This window comes from Mastigoproctus giganteus, chromosome 3 (assembly GCF_048544385.1).
Source record: "Mastigoproctus giganteus isolate SK-2022 chromosome 3, ASM4854438v1, whole genome shotgun sequence".
Lineage (NCBI taxonomy): Eukaryota > Metazoa > Arthropoda > Arachnida > Uropygi > Thelyphonidae > Mastigoproctus > Mastigoproctus giganteus.
In genome coordinates this window covers 23,533,521-23,549,865 of record NC_143577.1, presented here as the reverse complement: position 1 = coordinate 23,549,865, position 16,345 = coordinate 23,533,521, and the positions used below count along the sequence as shown (strand labels likewise).

Here is a 16,345-nt window from a genome sequence, read left to right as displayed (position 1 = left end):
GTCCCTATAGTAGGACCCTGAACATAGTTCTGGGAGCATGCTTCATGTGTTTAAGTTAATTATGCTAACAATAGTAAAAGATTGCCATTTAAAAAATTATTACCCTTTAAAATTAATATTAATACTAATACCCCCTTAGTAGCCAACCGATGGGCACAAGTTTTCTAGACTGTGAGACACCAAAGGGCTGTAAACTGTATAAACTATACATTATATACACAGCCTGAAAGCAGAGGATGTCGGCTTGCTGTTGTACTATTAATATCAAAAAGGTGGTTAAGCAATTTTTTATGTTTTAATATATGGAGAGCTTTATAGAAATGATAATAAAGATAGGCTGTAGGAAACATATTATCCAGTAGTTTATTATAGAGAATTTTGATATTGTGTATAATCAAAATATTGTTACTACATATGGTGGCTATTCTGATGCACTGGAAAATAATGATGTTGGAATGCACTTTTTTTGATATGTTGGAGTGCCAGTGAGTGAAGTTGACTACATTAAAGTTAAATGCATCTTTTTTGTTGTAAATATTTATGGTGATTAGCGAGCTATTGAAGTCAATGTCCAGATCCAAGTAGTTGGCTGTAAGGTTATTGCTCTTGGTTCTTTCCATTGTCAGTTCTGGAGGATAAATATTAGCAAAGTCTTATCAAAAATTGGTGTAGTTTATAACCAGTAAGTTATCTATGTATCTAAACATGTATAGTTTTGAAGGTAAGGGTTTCAGACCAGTACAGATAAAGATCAGCTAAGGCACAGCTAGCTCCGCTACCCATAGGGGTTCCTTTGGCTTTCAGGTAAACTGTATTGGCATCAAAGATATAGTTGTTTGAAACACAAAGGTTGGTTAGGTTATTCCGATATTCAGGTTTGCAGTTTATAGTATGTTTATAATTAATGTACAGTTTGTTCAGAACTGATTTCAAGTTTGCTAGATCTGTACTGGTGAAAAGGCTATTGAAATCAAATGTTGATATGTGTGAAATATTGTTATTTTTCAGTGCATCTATTACTGGAAAATTGTTAGTAATGATTCTGCTGTCTGGTAGGAGGCTTGAGGAGTTGTTTTAAACCCTTGCCAAGTTTATGTGCATAGCTGCTTTTACAAGATGTGATGAATCTGAAACCAATAAGATTTTTGTGAAATTTAGGTATGAAATAGATGTAAGGGAAGTTATAATTACTAATATTAACTTTTAATATTTTTAATTTTTTGCTGAAAGCAACAAGCTTCTTGGTAATAATACTACTATAGTAATAGGTTTGTAAGTGGCACTGGAGTTGAGTTCTGCATTTAAGGTCTGGTAATAAAAGGTTTTGCAGATAAAGGCGTAGTTGTTGGAGGCTTTGTCTACAGTAGTGATGATAAAATGTTGTTTAATATTGGAGAAGTTGTATTTAATACCAGTTGCAGGAAGAAAACCATGTGCTGTTAAAGTCTTATAGTTATGGAGCAATTCAGTAAGCACTATATTTATCCATATTTGGAAGACTTCTATCGGGGTGTTATGTTTGTAGGATAGCATAAAACAGAAGCTGAGTAGATTTTGATATAACTGTTTTTTGACATTAGCAAGGCTGATTTTCTTGTATAGCCTGAAATTAAAGCCATATGACATGATGTCTCCTGGTTGGGGATTATTTCTAAATTATCCGTGATGATGTGCCCAAAATGTGTATTAATGTAGGGCTGTAAGTTAGTTTGGTTGCATATGGAATTCCAATAGTTGCAACCTTCACATACCAAGTACTCAAGTCTTCTGAAATAGAATCCACTTCCACAGCTGACTTGGACACATAAACTACAGATGCTATATTTAGGCGCTCTCTTGCCAAAAATTGCAACTACAAACTGTCAAGATTTATTTATAACTACAATGCAAAATACCGAACAAGCTTTAACGAAATTATCAAATGTTTTAGGAACCAGCTAAATGCAAATTTGACGTCAAATTTTCAATCATGTACTTTTAACGTTCAACTGTTGCTTACAGTATTATACCTGAAAGTCCACTTCAGATTTTGACAGAACCCCCAATGTGGGGTATCTAACGTTCTCAGCTCATCTAATGCTTCGTTTTCTGGCCAAATTAGCAAAGTTTCCAATATGAAGCTTAAATGCAATGAAGTTAGACTCAAAAATGATCCACCATGCATTTCTTGCACTAGTGAACTCGTTGCATTTGTGAACCCTAGAAGGACCATCGAAGTATTAACCTAAAAACTGCAAGCGCTGCCTACATCATCAACTAATCAAAATAAATTTATCTTCACCTCACAAACTTACCACATATCAAATCTCACTAGTGCTCCAAAATTAACTTGATGTCACAGCATTAGTGACAAAAAACTGCGAAATCTAGTATTTAGAATGTGACCAAAAGGTTATTAAATTGTTAGATCCTGCAGTTCGGCCTATGGGAATGTTCTTAGATCAATTTTGAGTGCCTTTTCATGATCGATCAGATGAGTTGACTGAAGACGTCATGACCAATTTCAAAATTAAGCTACCTTAATTCCACATCCACATAAGTAGATTCCTTTGAAAGATGCAAGTAGGGCTATTAACTACTACCACACAAACACACCCACTGCTTTATATGAAAATTTTAATTTGAATTTAAACCAACAAGTCTTTCAAACATCCCTATACAGAATCTTTCAATCACTTAATTTCAAGCTCCCTTAGCTTCCTTCAAAGTTGTGAAGAGTATCTTCGCTAATTCCTTAATGTGTTGTTAAGGTTTATGATAATAAACCTGAACAACACATTAAAATAAATTATTAGCCAACTTCAAATTAAACCAGATAAGTGCTGCATCTATCTTCCCGTGGGAAGATAGAAGCAGCATAGTAGCAGCTTCTAATTAAATATATGTGGGATAAATTATAGCCAATTTAGCAGAATCAAATATCATTGCAATATCTAAAAGAATAATAGGTTGGTGGATACCATAGTATAGTCAGGCATTTCGTAAAAATAAACAAGAACTCAATTCTCTATGGGAAAACAACTCCGCAAATATAACATTCTGAAAAGCTTAAGCAATGGAGGAAATGCAGGCGCAAATAAAGTTTATATTAATAATACTGTCAGCAAAAGGAAAATCACAAACAATGAATATTCCAGTGAGCTCATATTGTACTTCAACCCGAAGGAATATTTTCCATGCATTTTTCGGTCTACCTCCGGTAATCTGCGTCTAATCACCATTCCAGATAATGTGTCAAACCTGACTCTCAGGTGAAGGTTAGTATCATTACGCAATTCATTAATTTTTACTAATTCCCTTCCCTTTTCCATTTGCACAGTAACACACTGCTCAACAAAATTAACAGAATAAAATGTTTTTTATGAATATTTTATTTTAAACAGTTTCGTCCAAGGCGAATATTTGATGTAATAGGCATCCGGGAATGCAAATTCCGAGTATCCATTAGAAATCGATCTACCACCTTACATAGCCGCACATTATGCAAATTATTCATGCCTATAAAGATACGACCACATCACTTCATTCCTGTTTTTTAACGTTCTCAGTGGGATTACCACATCTCCAATACTTACAATCGCAATTCATCGTCGTTTAGATGATTTTTTGAGAGATGGTGGGCCATTAGACGACTTGAAGACGGGCAGTCGCTGGCGGAGCTGGCACGTTGGCTTAATGTGTATGCAGTTTCAGGAAATGAGAACGATTACAAGAAGAGCTGGCCAAGGTTGCACAAGGACTACGTCAACCAAAACAGACCTCTATCTGGCTCTAACAGCAAGACGGAACTCTACGATGTCCTGTCATCAACTGTACCTTGAGTTGCTGCTGCCACATGCGAAAACATTTCCAACCGGACTGTGTTAAGAAGGCTCAATTCAAGTGAACTATACGCAAGAAAGCCAGTGGTTTGTTAGCACCTTAACCCAAAATCGCTGCAGAGTTCGTCGAAACTGGTACAACGAACATGTGACTTGAAGCCCGGACAAACATTATTTCATCTGTAGACAATGTGGAATGCGACACCATCCCTCCAATACATAGGGAAAGGGGCACTTATCGTGAAGGCGATGTTCTCCACCGCAAGTGCCCCTTTCTATCGTGTGGGGCAAAATAACGATCAACGGCTGTCCCTCATGTTTTTGATAGGGATACCGTAACTGAACAGGGGTACTGACAACAGATCCTCGAAACCTATGTGCGACTTTTTAGGGGTGCAGTTGACCCAGATTTTCTTTTCATGCACGACAACGCACATAGAGCTCAAGTGAAAGAGGAATATTTTGAAATTGAAGATATCCAGCGACTGCTGTGGCCAGTACGATCACCAGACTTAAATCGGATTGAACATGGGACGCCCTTGGAGTCGCATTGCACGCTGACAGCCAACTCCTCGGTCACCTGGTGAGATAAGGTCTGCCCTGGTGGAAGAATGGGAATTTTTGCCACCATATAGACACCCTTATATTGAGCATAGTTCACCGCTTCCAACTGCTAATGTTTAGCAGTTGGAAGGGATCGTGCCCCGTAGTGATGTCATGTGATCATATTTTTGAGCATCTTGTGTCGACTTCTGCAATGTGACCTTTTTGGTTGCTCTTATACAACCCCCTATAAATGTCCCTTATACCTGTCGGAAGTTTCTTCCTGTCTCCTGATTTCATCGTTATTCTATGGTACACCACCATATAAAATTTTGTCCCTCTTTATCGCAAGCTGCACGAGTAACACCACGTTTTCTACGTGTCTGTTAATTTTGTCGAGCAGTGTAGGTTTTGACTTTTCGTTTTTAATTTGCTGATTCCTCCCACTCCCTCACACGCCTGGCTTAACTTTTTGTAGGTGACATGTTGATCTAATTTTTCGAGGCTTGGACATAAAAGTAAGTTCGATTTCCTTTCGGGGAAGCGTTCCTAATAAACTGTGAGTTCAATTTATCGCGATCAGCTTATCTGAAAGAGTAAATTATGTATAACAATTTTTTTTTTTCATGTAAATATTACCTCTTGCTCTTCCTTTTCTGCTCGTTTCGAATTTTACTATATCCACCATATCGCTAACAGCATCAGAAAATCCGATATCATGGGGTCCTCTTCTAGGAGATGGGGATCGCCTAATTGGCGTTGGCGATCGTGCTCGTAAACGGGGAGGGGTAGGTGACTCTCTTCTGAGGCGCACAGGTGATGGCGATCGTGACCTCAGCCTATCATGATACCTATATTCTTCTGGTCGGAGCTCGCTTCTTTCCTATAAAAGCAATTAAAGGAAGAGTATGCATCCCTCACAAATAAAAAACAACGTTAATTAGGAAAACTACAGCAGATGGGAACTGTGTGTGAGTGGTTAAAATTTTCCTTGCATCAATATTATTATTATTATTATTATTAGCTACTGGTGCAAGGAAGCCTGAGGCTTATACTGCACCAGCCAAAAAAAATTCCCGAGTTACCCTGAGAGAGAGTCAAAAGTAGAAGGTAATAATAACAATCACCAAGAAAGAGAAGAATGACGATATCAAGCTCAGGACCCTGGGTGTGCCAAGCTCATACTCACCAGATGTGAGCCCCTTATTAAATACTGTACCATTTTTCAAACAGAGTAATTGCAGTTTATAGTCACTGAATGGTCAATAACAAAATACATCATCTCACGATAACTTAATTATTGTTATTATTACAAAATAACATATAATAGTGTATAATAAACGAAATAACCGCACATTTTTTTTTTTACAGCATTTGGAAAAATTCAGATAAATTTATAACAAGGGCTTCAACCATATAAGAGCTGTATAACATTAATGTTCTTGAGTTGGAAAAAGCTACACTTGAGAGATGGAATTATCGCAATATTTGTTTTTTTTTCGATTTTGGCTGAAGCTGAGATCGAACATTTCAGAATTACTGAGCTTGTTGTTTACTTCCAATGAAACGGTATTGTTTTATAAAGGTTCAATCATTATTTTATTTGATATACAAGATGTACTTCAGCACATTGAAATTTAATTATTTCAATATATTTATTTCTTGCCCATTGTAACCAAATAAAATCATTAGTTTTATTCATAGGGGACGCACAAATTCATTTTAATATTTTAATGTGATTGATGCAATTGATGAATTTTTCAAACTTAATTTTGATTTTTTTAAAAAAAAAAACTTATGTATATTAATAACCAATTAAATAATAAAAAGATCCAAAGATGAATAAAATGTTGTTGTAAACATCAGTAAATATCAGTGAATGATAATAATGTAATGTGAAACGTGAATGTTCGGATTAATCATCTGAATTTAACATTAACATTACTAAGATGGTTATTAACTTTCCCGATATTAACTCAATTTTCAAAGAGATTTAATTGGATATTTAACTTTCAAAGACCTGAAAGACAAACAAGATAATTTTGAGAGATGTGGGCGCCAACAAAAAAAAAAAAAAAAAAAATAGCAAAGGCTTGATATCCTAATCTATACAATGAGCTACCAAAATATTAAAAAAATGTACGTAATAGAACATAGGTTGCCTTTGGCAACGACGATAGCAATAATCTTGAGTGGCAATGATCGAACTAGATATTGAAGATGTAGGAAGTTGTTGTAGGCTTTTAGGCCCATCAGCAGCTTTGCCTATACCGAGTTGTACATCACATACTGAGTACTGCGTACAGGTCTGGAGTCCTCATTTTAGGAAGGGTGTAGATTTGCTTGAGCGTGTACAGAGAAGGGCAACAAGATTGGTGAGGGGAACGAAGGGGTCCTCTTACCAAGAGAGGCTTAAGTTCTGCAAATTGCAGCTGTTGGAGACTAGGCACATGCGAAGTGATCTGATTGAGGTGTATAAGGCCTTGAATGGGTTGAACACGCTGAATTCTGATGGGATTCTTCCGCTTGCTCAGATTACGAATCTAAGGGAGCATAAATTCAAATTGAGGAAAGGCAGCTGTAGAATAGATGTGCAGAAATTTGCCTTTACCCAGCGGGTGGTTAATGGCTGGGACAAACTTCCATCTGTTGTTGTGGAAGTTGATAGCTTACATAAATTGATAGCTTACACAAGGAGGAACTGGACAAACTTTTAGAGGGAATGGTTGCGTGAATTTTTTTTTTTTTTTTTTTTGCTGATGCTACATAAGCTCACATGCTTGCATTACATGCCTCTATTATTATTACATGTCTGTAAACCGTTCTGTGGTCGATTTACTATTTTTCTGGATGAAAAACCACAATTTCCTGGATAAAAAGCCATGCTACCCTCGCCTGAGACCGACTAACATGGCCCTTTTGTGAAAAATAATCATAAAAATTCCTTGCGTCATTGATGGGATTCGAACTCAGGTGAATGATTATACCAACTATACTACCCACGATGGCATCCATCAGTGCCAAACGATGTGAACTATTATTCGTCCAACCATATATTTCTTCAGTGTTGAATTCAGGGGAGTTACGGGGGTGAGTTTCACCCCCGGTGGAATAAAATCTCCCCCCCGGTGAAAATTAGTAATTTTTATTTTATAAAACACGAATTCAATAAATTTATGTCAAATAAACATAACACGAAAAATCACATCAACTAATGTGGTACTTGTTAGGTACACGGCGAAAATAAATCACTAAAATTCCAAAGACGCGAAATTTTCAAAATAATTAAATGGGCAATATTTCTGGCTGCACAAATTGTAACTAAAAGCCACTATTTCAAGTGTCCGCATCTTCGTTTTATGGTTTTCAGGTTCCCTTTATTTTCACACGAACCATCTCTTGATAGTGTTTCACACAAACGGTCTACTTGTGACAAATTCTTTGTTTGTATATCGCAAACAAGATTGCAGCCCGCTAATAGGTTCGCCTGAATTGGTTCCTGACAGATGCTATCGTAATTGTAATTATAAAGTGTACCGCGACTTTCAGGGGAGTCTGCAGCCACTAATTCAATCGTCAGCAGTTTCGCTTTACGGTTTTCACATTCCCTTTGTTTGTTTTTTTTCACACAGGGGTCTACTTGTGACTAATTCTTCCTTTGTATACCACAAACAAGACGGTTTGGTCGTAGCCTATAAAAAATACATTTTATATCCTTTTTATTATATATGCATTGCATATATAATAAACTGCGAAACTGCTGACGATTGAGTTAATGGCTACAGATTCCCCTGAAAGCCGCGGAACACTTTATAATTACAATTACAATAGCATCTGTCAGGAACCAATTCAGGGGAACCTATTCGTGGCCCGCAATCTTTGTTTGCGATATACAAACAAAGAATTAGTCACAAGTAGACCGTTTGTGTGAAACACTAGCAAGAGATGGTTCCTGTGAAAATAAAGGGAATCCGAAAAACCAGAAAGAAACCATAAAACGAAAATGAGGACACTTGAAATAGAATAATGGCTTTTTAGTTACAATTTGTGCAGCCAGAAATACTGTCCATTTAATTATTTTGAAAATTTCGTGTTTTAATTTTAGTGATTTATTTTCGTCGTGTACCACCTAACAAGTACCACATTAGTTGATTTGATTCTTCGTGTTATGTTTATTTGACATAAATTTATTGAATTCGTGTTTTATAAAATAAAAATTACTATTTTTTCACCGAAGGGGAATTTTATTCCACTGGAGGTGAAACCCAACCCCGGTCACCCCCCCCCCCCTGGATTCAACATTGATTGGAAGGCAAATTGCTGCTACTCATTAGAGACCATTTCAACCTGCCAAGTAACTGCATCTTTCAGGACGTCTCTGTCCTCATCATCGGGCGAAAAGTGTAAGTAGGAACTTCTATAATTACTTTAGCTTCATTTCTGCATTAGAGGTTCGACAGTAATGTGTTTCCATTTGTTACAGGCGAAAAAAATGGTTGGAAGAACGATCCATTACAACTCTTAAGTGGCCAGGAAACAGCTCGGATCTGAATCCTATAGAGAACTGTTGGCATCGTGTAGCATCTGCAGTTACCAGAAAGAAACCAAAGACCCTTCGTGAACTTCAGGAAGCCATAATTCGTGTTTGGAACCACGAACTATCAGTTGATTATCTTCAGAAATTGATCATGTCAATGCCTCGACTGTGTGCTGCTGTCATCAGCGCCAGAGGCGGTTCAACTAAACATTAGTTTTCATTTTGTTTTTCATTTAAAATGAAAAACTGAAGCAAATTGAGGGCTTCTGATAACATTTCAGCCATAATTGGCGTGTTTACCAAAACTGTTTATAAAGGTTGCAAATGCTTATGTTGGAATATTTTGAGAGCAGCTGTCAAATATTATTTAGCTTTGCCTTAACTATTAATAAATATCTTTTGTTTATATTTCTATTTGTGAGGAGAGTCATTAATGCAACATATCGCGAAAAACGGTTAGAAATGTGAAATCCTAGGTGATGCACTTTCTTTCAACACCAGTGTATATATGGCGCCTCCGTAGCCAGGTGGGAAGGAGCAGCAGTGGGTAGCACACGCTTCTTGATTAGACTGGGGTTCGAGCCCGTCACCACCAAATATAGAGGATGCGAAAAGGCAGGGAATGACCACCGCATATTCCCGGAGCAATATGGCCTTATTTGCTAATGCTCCTAAAAACCAAAATAACATAACAAACCAGTGTATATGCATATTATGCATAAATATAAATATAGAGATTTGTTTGTAACATATACATATGTTGCAAATATTAAATAATAGTAAAAAGTATACTACATATACCTCCCGAAGTTTACATTCTTCCCCTCGGTGCATGTACCCCCGAAATTTACATTCTCTCTCCCCTGGTGCAAACACTCTGGATTCAACACTGTATTTCTTCCAGAAGCATGGACCGACCATTTTGTTCAACAAGTCCCTAAAGTTAAGAGCCATAAATGAAATAAGTGAAAGATCACAATTGGGTGAAGGATCACAGGCCAATTGCAGTCAGTTGTACTCTACAAAAAAATTTTGAAAACACGGGATTGTGCCAATGATATACAGGAATTTTGCCAGCATCAACAAGGAGGTGATTATCCAATTGCAAGGGAATGATTAGGCCGCATTCGCATCTTGAAAACTGCGGTTTGGGGGCCTCATTTTAGGAAGGATGTAGATCTGCCAGAACGGGTACAAAGAAGGGTAACGAGATTAGTAAAGGGGAACAAAAGGGTGGTCTTACCAAGAAAGGTTTCATTTCTGCAAATTGCAGCTTCTGGAGACTAAGCACACCTTCGAGGTGATCTTGATTGATATTTTGAATGGATTGAGCAAGCTCAGTGCTGATGACATTCTTCTTCTTGCTCATATTACACACATGAGGAGGCCTAAATTCAAATCGAGGAAGGATGGTTGCACGACAGATATGCGGAAATTTGGCTTCAGTCAGCAGGTAGTTGATTGTTGGAACAAACTTCCATCTATTGTTGGAAGTCGATAATTTAAATTTCAAGGAAGAACTAGACAAGCTATTGGAATGGATGGACAGATGATGTGAGAATTTTTTTTTTTTGACTGATGATTTATAAACTTGCTTTCTTGAATTATTTGACACTATTAATACTAATACTAAAATGAACTATTGTCTACTTACCTATGACGTTTTTCCCAGAGTACTTTCCGAAAAGTGGCGTTATTGTATCCCGTATGGATACAATAACGCCATTTGACACTTTTCGATATCATTATTTTTTGCTAATCAACAGAATAAAAAAGACGCCTTTTCAATTAATAAATAGAACTTCCTAAAATCTAAGGAATTAAATATATATATATATTAATTTTTAAAGATTTTTAAAAATGTGTTCACTCTCTCTCCTTGAAAGTAATCATTAAATGGAAGTAATGTGTGTTTATACAACATAAAAGCAATTTATTGCCAAGTAAATTAAATAAAAATGACATAATAATACATGTAAATAAACTAAAATTGAATAACCCGGTTACATAAGCTAGAGGTTTAATCACACATTTCACGACTTCCACAAGAATTTCGTTGATTATCATAAAGAAGGTAATATCTCTCTCTCTCTCTCTCTCTCTCTCTCTCTCTCTCTCTCTCTCTCTCTAATATAATTTAAAAATAACTGTTTCTTTTGGTTGGCTTCAATTTTTCTGATAAGGCACGGCACAATTGCACTGAGTGGCCACTTTATTAGCTACAATACCAATAATAACTGTAAAAGATAAAATTACAGTAATCCCCATGACTGAACCAGAGGGATTTACAAAAAACAGAAAAACACTAAAACTAGATAATAAATTTAATTAATTAAATAACTTTGAACATGGCATGATGTTTTGAATGGATTGAGCAAGATATTAACTTTGATAGTCGATGTAGACGCGCCGGTATGAGTATCTTGGAAACTGAAACCACAATAACGTCCAGCCAACAGTGATCCGGTGGTCGGAAACAGCTCATTCGTGTGACAGGCTAACAGAGGTTGAGAAGCGTTGTACAGGGTAACAGAAATGCTACATTCAGTACATAACGGCCCCATGAAACGATATGGGGTTACTACTATAAACCCCATACAACGGTATGGTTACTACACCGGTGTGCAAAACTTAAAGACCAACACTATTTCTAAAGGTTACAGCCACAAAATCTTTACTTAAGGTACTCTTTACTGATGAGAGTAGATTCAGTCTCAAGAGCGATTCTGGACGTCAGCTAATCTTTTTTTTTTTTTTTTTTCTGGTAGTTGTTGGCGCATCGGCTTTTGTGGCCATAGTGCACCTCCCAAGGTTTTTGCAGTACTTTGATCCAAGCCCGAGGCGGGATTCGAACCCGCGACCTTTGGGTTGCCAGGCAGGCACCTTATCCACCTGGCTAGCCCGGTCGGCTCAGCTAATCTGGCGAGAGGTTGGCACACGGTATCACCCCGCAAACATCAAAAGGGATCGATATGGCGAAGGAGGTATTCTCGTCTGGTGAGGCGTTAACTTGGATGGACGTACACAACTCCAGATACTGGAAGGCGGTACTGTAACCGGTGCACGCTACTGTACTGAGGTAATCCTTCCCCCATGTGCGTCTGTTCTGAGGGGCCATTGGCCCCAAAGTTGTTTATGGATGATAACGCCACACCCTACTGCACTGCAGCTTTTGATATGCTTTTGGAAAGTGAGGACATTGTTCGTATGGATTGGCCTGCCCGTTCTACCGATCAAAATCACATTGAACACATATGGGACGCTCTGGGGAGATGCCTAGCGGCACGTCCACACCCACCAGAAAATGTTCACCAGCTGAAGATGGCGCTGACAGAGGAATGGACGATGTTACCGCAAGAACTTATCAAATACATACATCTAAGTATGGACAGGCGGTGCAAAAGCCTGCATCGACATTAGGAGAGCCTCTAGAATCTAGAATGGCCATATCTCATACTGAGGACCACCTCTTCCCTTTGTTCCATCTTTGGTACTGATAGTGATGCATCTGTATCATGGCAGCCAGTCCTATGTTTCCATTTTTGAATAAAGTCCCTCTGTACCGTTTTGTTTCAGTTGTTGTGTCGGTGTTGTTTCCTTCATTATTTCCGTACCTCACGAGGTTCCTTTGGTATGCTTTTCCCATATCTAGGTCACTCCTATGAGAAACTACATGAAAACCTGACTGGTCCTTAAATTTTGCACACCAGTATACCATAAATGGTTACATAACAATCTCATACAACGATATGGGGTTGTTATACATTATAACCATTCGCAGTTGTAATCATTCAGAACGCAAAACTCGTCCTACCTTGTTACGGATTGGGTATCACAGCTGATGACCGAACTGAGTTCCACTCCTTTCAGAAAAAAGAAAAACATTAGTTGGTGTTATGAACTCGATTTCTTCTGTTTCACGCCCATAAGAGGATTAGAATATTGTAAAAACAGAACGAGTCGATAGATCCCTGCTAGATGTCACAAACGCAGGCAGTATAATGGCTTGGGGAACGTTTTCGTTAAGCACGTTAACACCCTTGTTATACCAGTTAAGAAACATTTGGCTGTTACAGGTTATTTAAAATTGTTTTCGACCAGGCGCATCCCTTCAATGGCTGTAGTGTATCCATCTGTGAGTGGGTTCTTCTAGCAGGGCAAAGCGCCATGTCACAAAGCCAGAATTGTACAGAATTAGTTGCCGGAAAATAAGAGTAAATTCAATCAACTGCGATAGTCTTACCGGTCACAAAATGCACTTCATCCCACAGACATTCAACTGGAAAAAACACCTGTGGAATTGTAGTGAATTGAAGTCCCTGTGGGATGAGGTAAAACGAGCTCTTGGAGTACTCACCCGTAACCATCCAATCTGCAATAACTGTGGAAGCAACTGAGTCAGTATGTACCAGCGTCCCAGTTGTTGTAGTAGGGTTTTTTCAGACGCTGTTCTTGTCTTTGTTGTATCAGGATTTTACGAACATTAGTGACTAAGGCCACATTACTCCGTATATAATGTCTTTAAATTGCGTGTTCTGTGGTCGATTTTCTATTTGCTAGACACGTGTTTCCGGGAGAAAAATCATGCTACTTTCGCCTGAGACGGACTAACTCAACCACGTTGTGAAAAAGTCCATAAAAATTCCTCGCGTAATCTATGGAACTCGAATCGGGTCTTTTCCACCCTGTAGGGAGGACGGCGATTCTACCAACTGGGCTACGAACGAGGGCTATTTTAGGTGCATCAGCGACTTCGATCGTATTGCACCGCATGGATTAAGTCTATAAACTGTGTGTGTGTGTGTGTGTGTTTTCTATTTTTAATATTCCTGTTTGCTGAATGAAAAATCCCTTTCTGGGGAGAAAAAAAAACCTTTCTACCCTCGCCTGTGACCGACTAACTCAGTCACGTTGTAAAAATAGGCCAATAAAATATTCCTCGCGTTATTCATGGGATTCGAACTTGTTATTTCCACTAGGTGTGGGGAGGACGGTGCTTATGGGCATTGTGGGCCGCATCCCGCTGTCACGCTTTCTACACTACAGAATACCACCTATTATGAGGGCTAAAGGGAGACCTACTCGCTCTTAGGTAGGTGTACCTAATAAAGTGGCCACTCAGTGTATCCTCCAATATATATTAGGACACCAAATGAAAGCATATCTTTAAAAAAAGAGAAAATTTTAATATATATCTCTTTATTGCAATCAGTGAATAGAAATAGATGGATGACATTGAGGATTGATGCAATACTCAAACAGCAATAATGCTAGGGGTTTATCAATAAAATGAAAAGATAGTTGCAAAAAATAATTGTTTGCCCTCGCGTGTAGCACAGTTTGTAGGATCGCGTCCTCCACACACCTTGTGAAAAAGACCTGCGTTAGGGTCCCGTCGATGACGGGAGGAATTTTTATGGGCCTTTTCTACAACGTGGCTGAGTTAGTCAGGCGAGCGTAGCATGGTTTTTCCTACCGGAAACTCGGATTTTTCACCCAGAAAACAAAAAATTGACCACAGAACACACGCAATATACACGGAGCAATATGACCATAAACTAAAACCCTATTACAACATTACAACAACGATAATTATTTACAGAGGACAGTTATTTACATGACTCTTTTTCTTTCTTCTTTTTTTTTTTTTTTAACCGTGATGGTGATCACGGTGTCATGCTTGCTTGGCATGGGCAGGGTCACCTAGCCATTGTTGGACCACTGCTGTTGGAACCGCATCTACAACCGCTCAGCATATGATGAGAACTGTTCCCTGATTACATGTCTTCTATAGGATTTGTTCTCAATAAACTTCTTGAAGTCAAAATCTATCTTTTGAACGTTTTGAAGCATTTCCATGGGCAGGAACCTCAACTTTCCTGAGCCTCCAGATCACGGACTGGAGAGACGAGGGCTCTTAAGGATTGCGGGGTGGAGATTCTCCATTGACACATCTGGCAGAAACTAAGCGTGTTTATTTCGTTCGCTGCCATTTTTATAGTTGCGAGTAAACGAATGGCGAAGTTGGCTCTGAAACTTTTCTAAAGTTTAGTAGTTCCGTTATTTGTGAAGCGTGTGTCATAATTTCATAAGTTTTTTTTTTTTTTTTTTTTTTTTTTTTTGTACAGGACCCAACGAAGCAGCCAGTACTCATCAAACAGATAGTTTTCAGGGCGGTTTTCGTCGCCGACGCCCAGAATTCAGCTCCATAGGTAATGGCGGGCTGAACAAACCAGTATATGTACTGAAGTGTGTGCTTATACTCGGTGACATGAAGAAGGTGTTGTTTGGGAGACCATCTGGATCTGCAAACTTTGTTGTGCATATCTGCAACATGATGTCTGAAGCTGGGTTTAGAGTCAAAAATTATCCCGAGATCTCTGTGTTGGTGATTGGCGGGATGGGCAACCCATGGATTTCCACGTTCAGTTGTATTGGATGTGTTTTTAGAGAGAATATCATTAGTGCAGATTTCGCTGGATTTATTTTTAGGGACTGCAAGAGGTATGTTATTAGATTAGATTGTGTAAGCTGTCGGCGATAGACTTAGATATCTGGTCTATCGGTCTCGCATATCCGATAGATGAGCTTCAGATCATCAGCATAGCTAACAAAGTCCGTTTGCTAGCACAGAAATGAATGGATTACAGCAGTAAAGAGGAGCCCAGATAGAACTCTGCCTTATGGGATACATACGGTAACTGTCTATGTGAAATAGTTCTTATGCACAATCAGGTTGACAACCTTAGTTGTTAAGAGCGACTTCAAAGATTCAAGAATATCACCTTTGATCTCGTATGCTTCCTCACACAACTGAAGGAGAAAACGGACGTCAATGAATTAAATGCGGACTGGACATCCAGGTAAACAACTACTAACTCCGCCCTATCTTGAAGAGCCTCTAGAATGATGTTGCTGGTTGTCAATAGATTAGTAATGGTGGACCTCCATTCCATTTCAGTGCGTAATGGATATACGAGTATGGAGAATCATATGGCAGAATCTGATTGGTTAAGATGGGAAGAAGGCACTTCTCTATGAATTTGAGGATACACGAGGCTTTTGTTATTGGTCTGAACTGCCTTGTGTTTTAAGAATGGGTTGCACTGTATATTGGTTCTAGGCTGTGGGAAGTTTGAGCTTTTTTCCTAGGAGCATTTCTACGACTTAAACACTTACCTTTAGGACAAATTGTGAGATTCCAATCGAGTATGATGACCCCTATGACCCCCCCCCCCCCACACAGTAATGTTCTCTAGAAGGTTATTCAATGAGAGTTGGTAACTCTCTGGGATGAACAATTTCTACAAGTTTCTGGTAGGTGAAGACGAAAATATTGATGAACTGTTGTTGTTGTTGTTCAAAAACTTTTCAAAGATATTCAATTATATTCAGATTTCGGCTCCGAGCTGGAAATTAGAAGTTCCCAACATTATTGTTACTG

The 16,345-nt window shown here is 38.4% G+C and overlaps 1 protein-coding gene across 1 annotated transcript in view; it reads right to left on the bottom strand.

Moving 5' to 3' along the window:
* Nucleotides 1-16,345, bottom strand: part of LOC150087800 (voltage-dependent calcium channel type A subunit alpha-1-like) — a 1,442,149-nt gene that overhangs the window by 5,552 nt on the left and 1,420,252 nt on the right. The window contains exon 40 of the mRNA XM_090369204.1: nt 5,004-5,247. Coding sequence (XP_090225330.1) covers nt 5,004-5,247 — 244 coding nt within the window. The remainder of the gene's footprint in view (nt 1-5,003; nt 5,248-16,345) is intronic.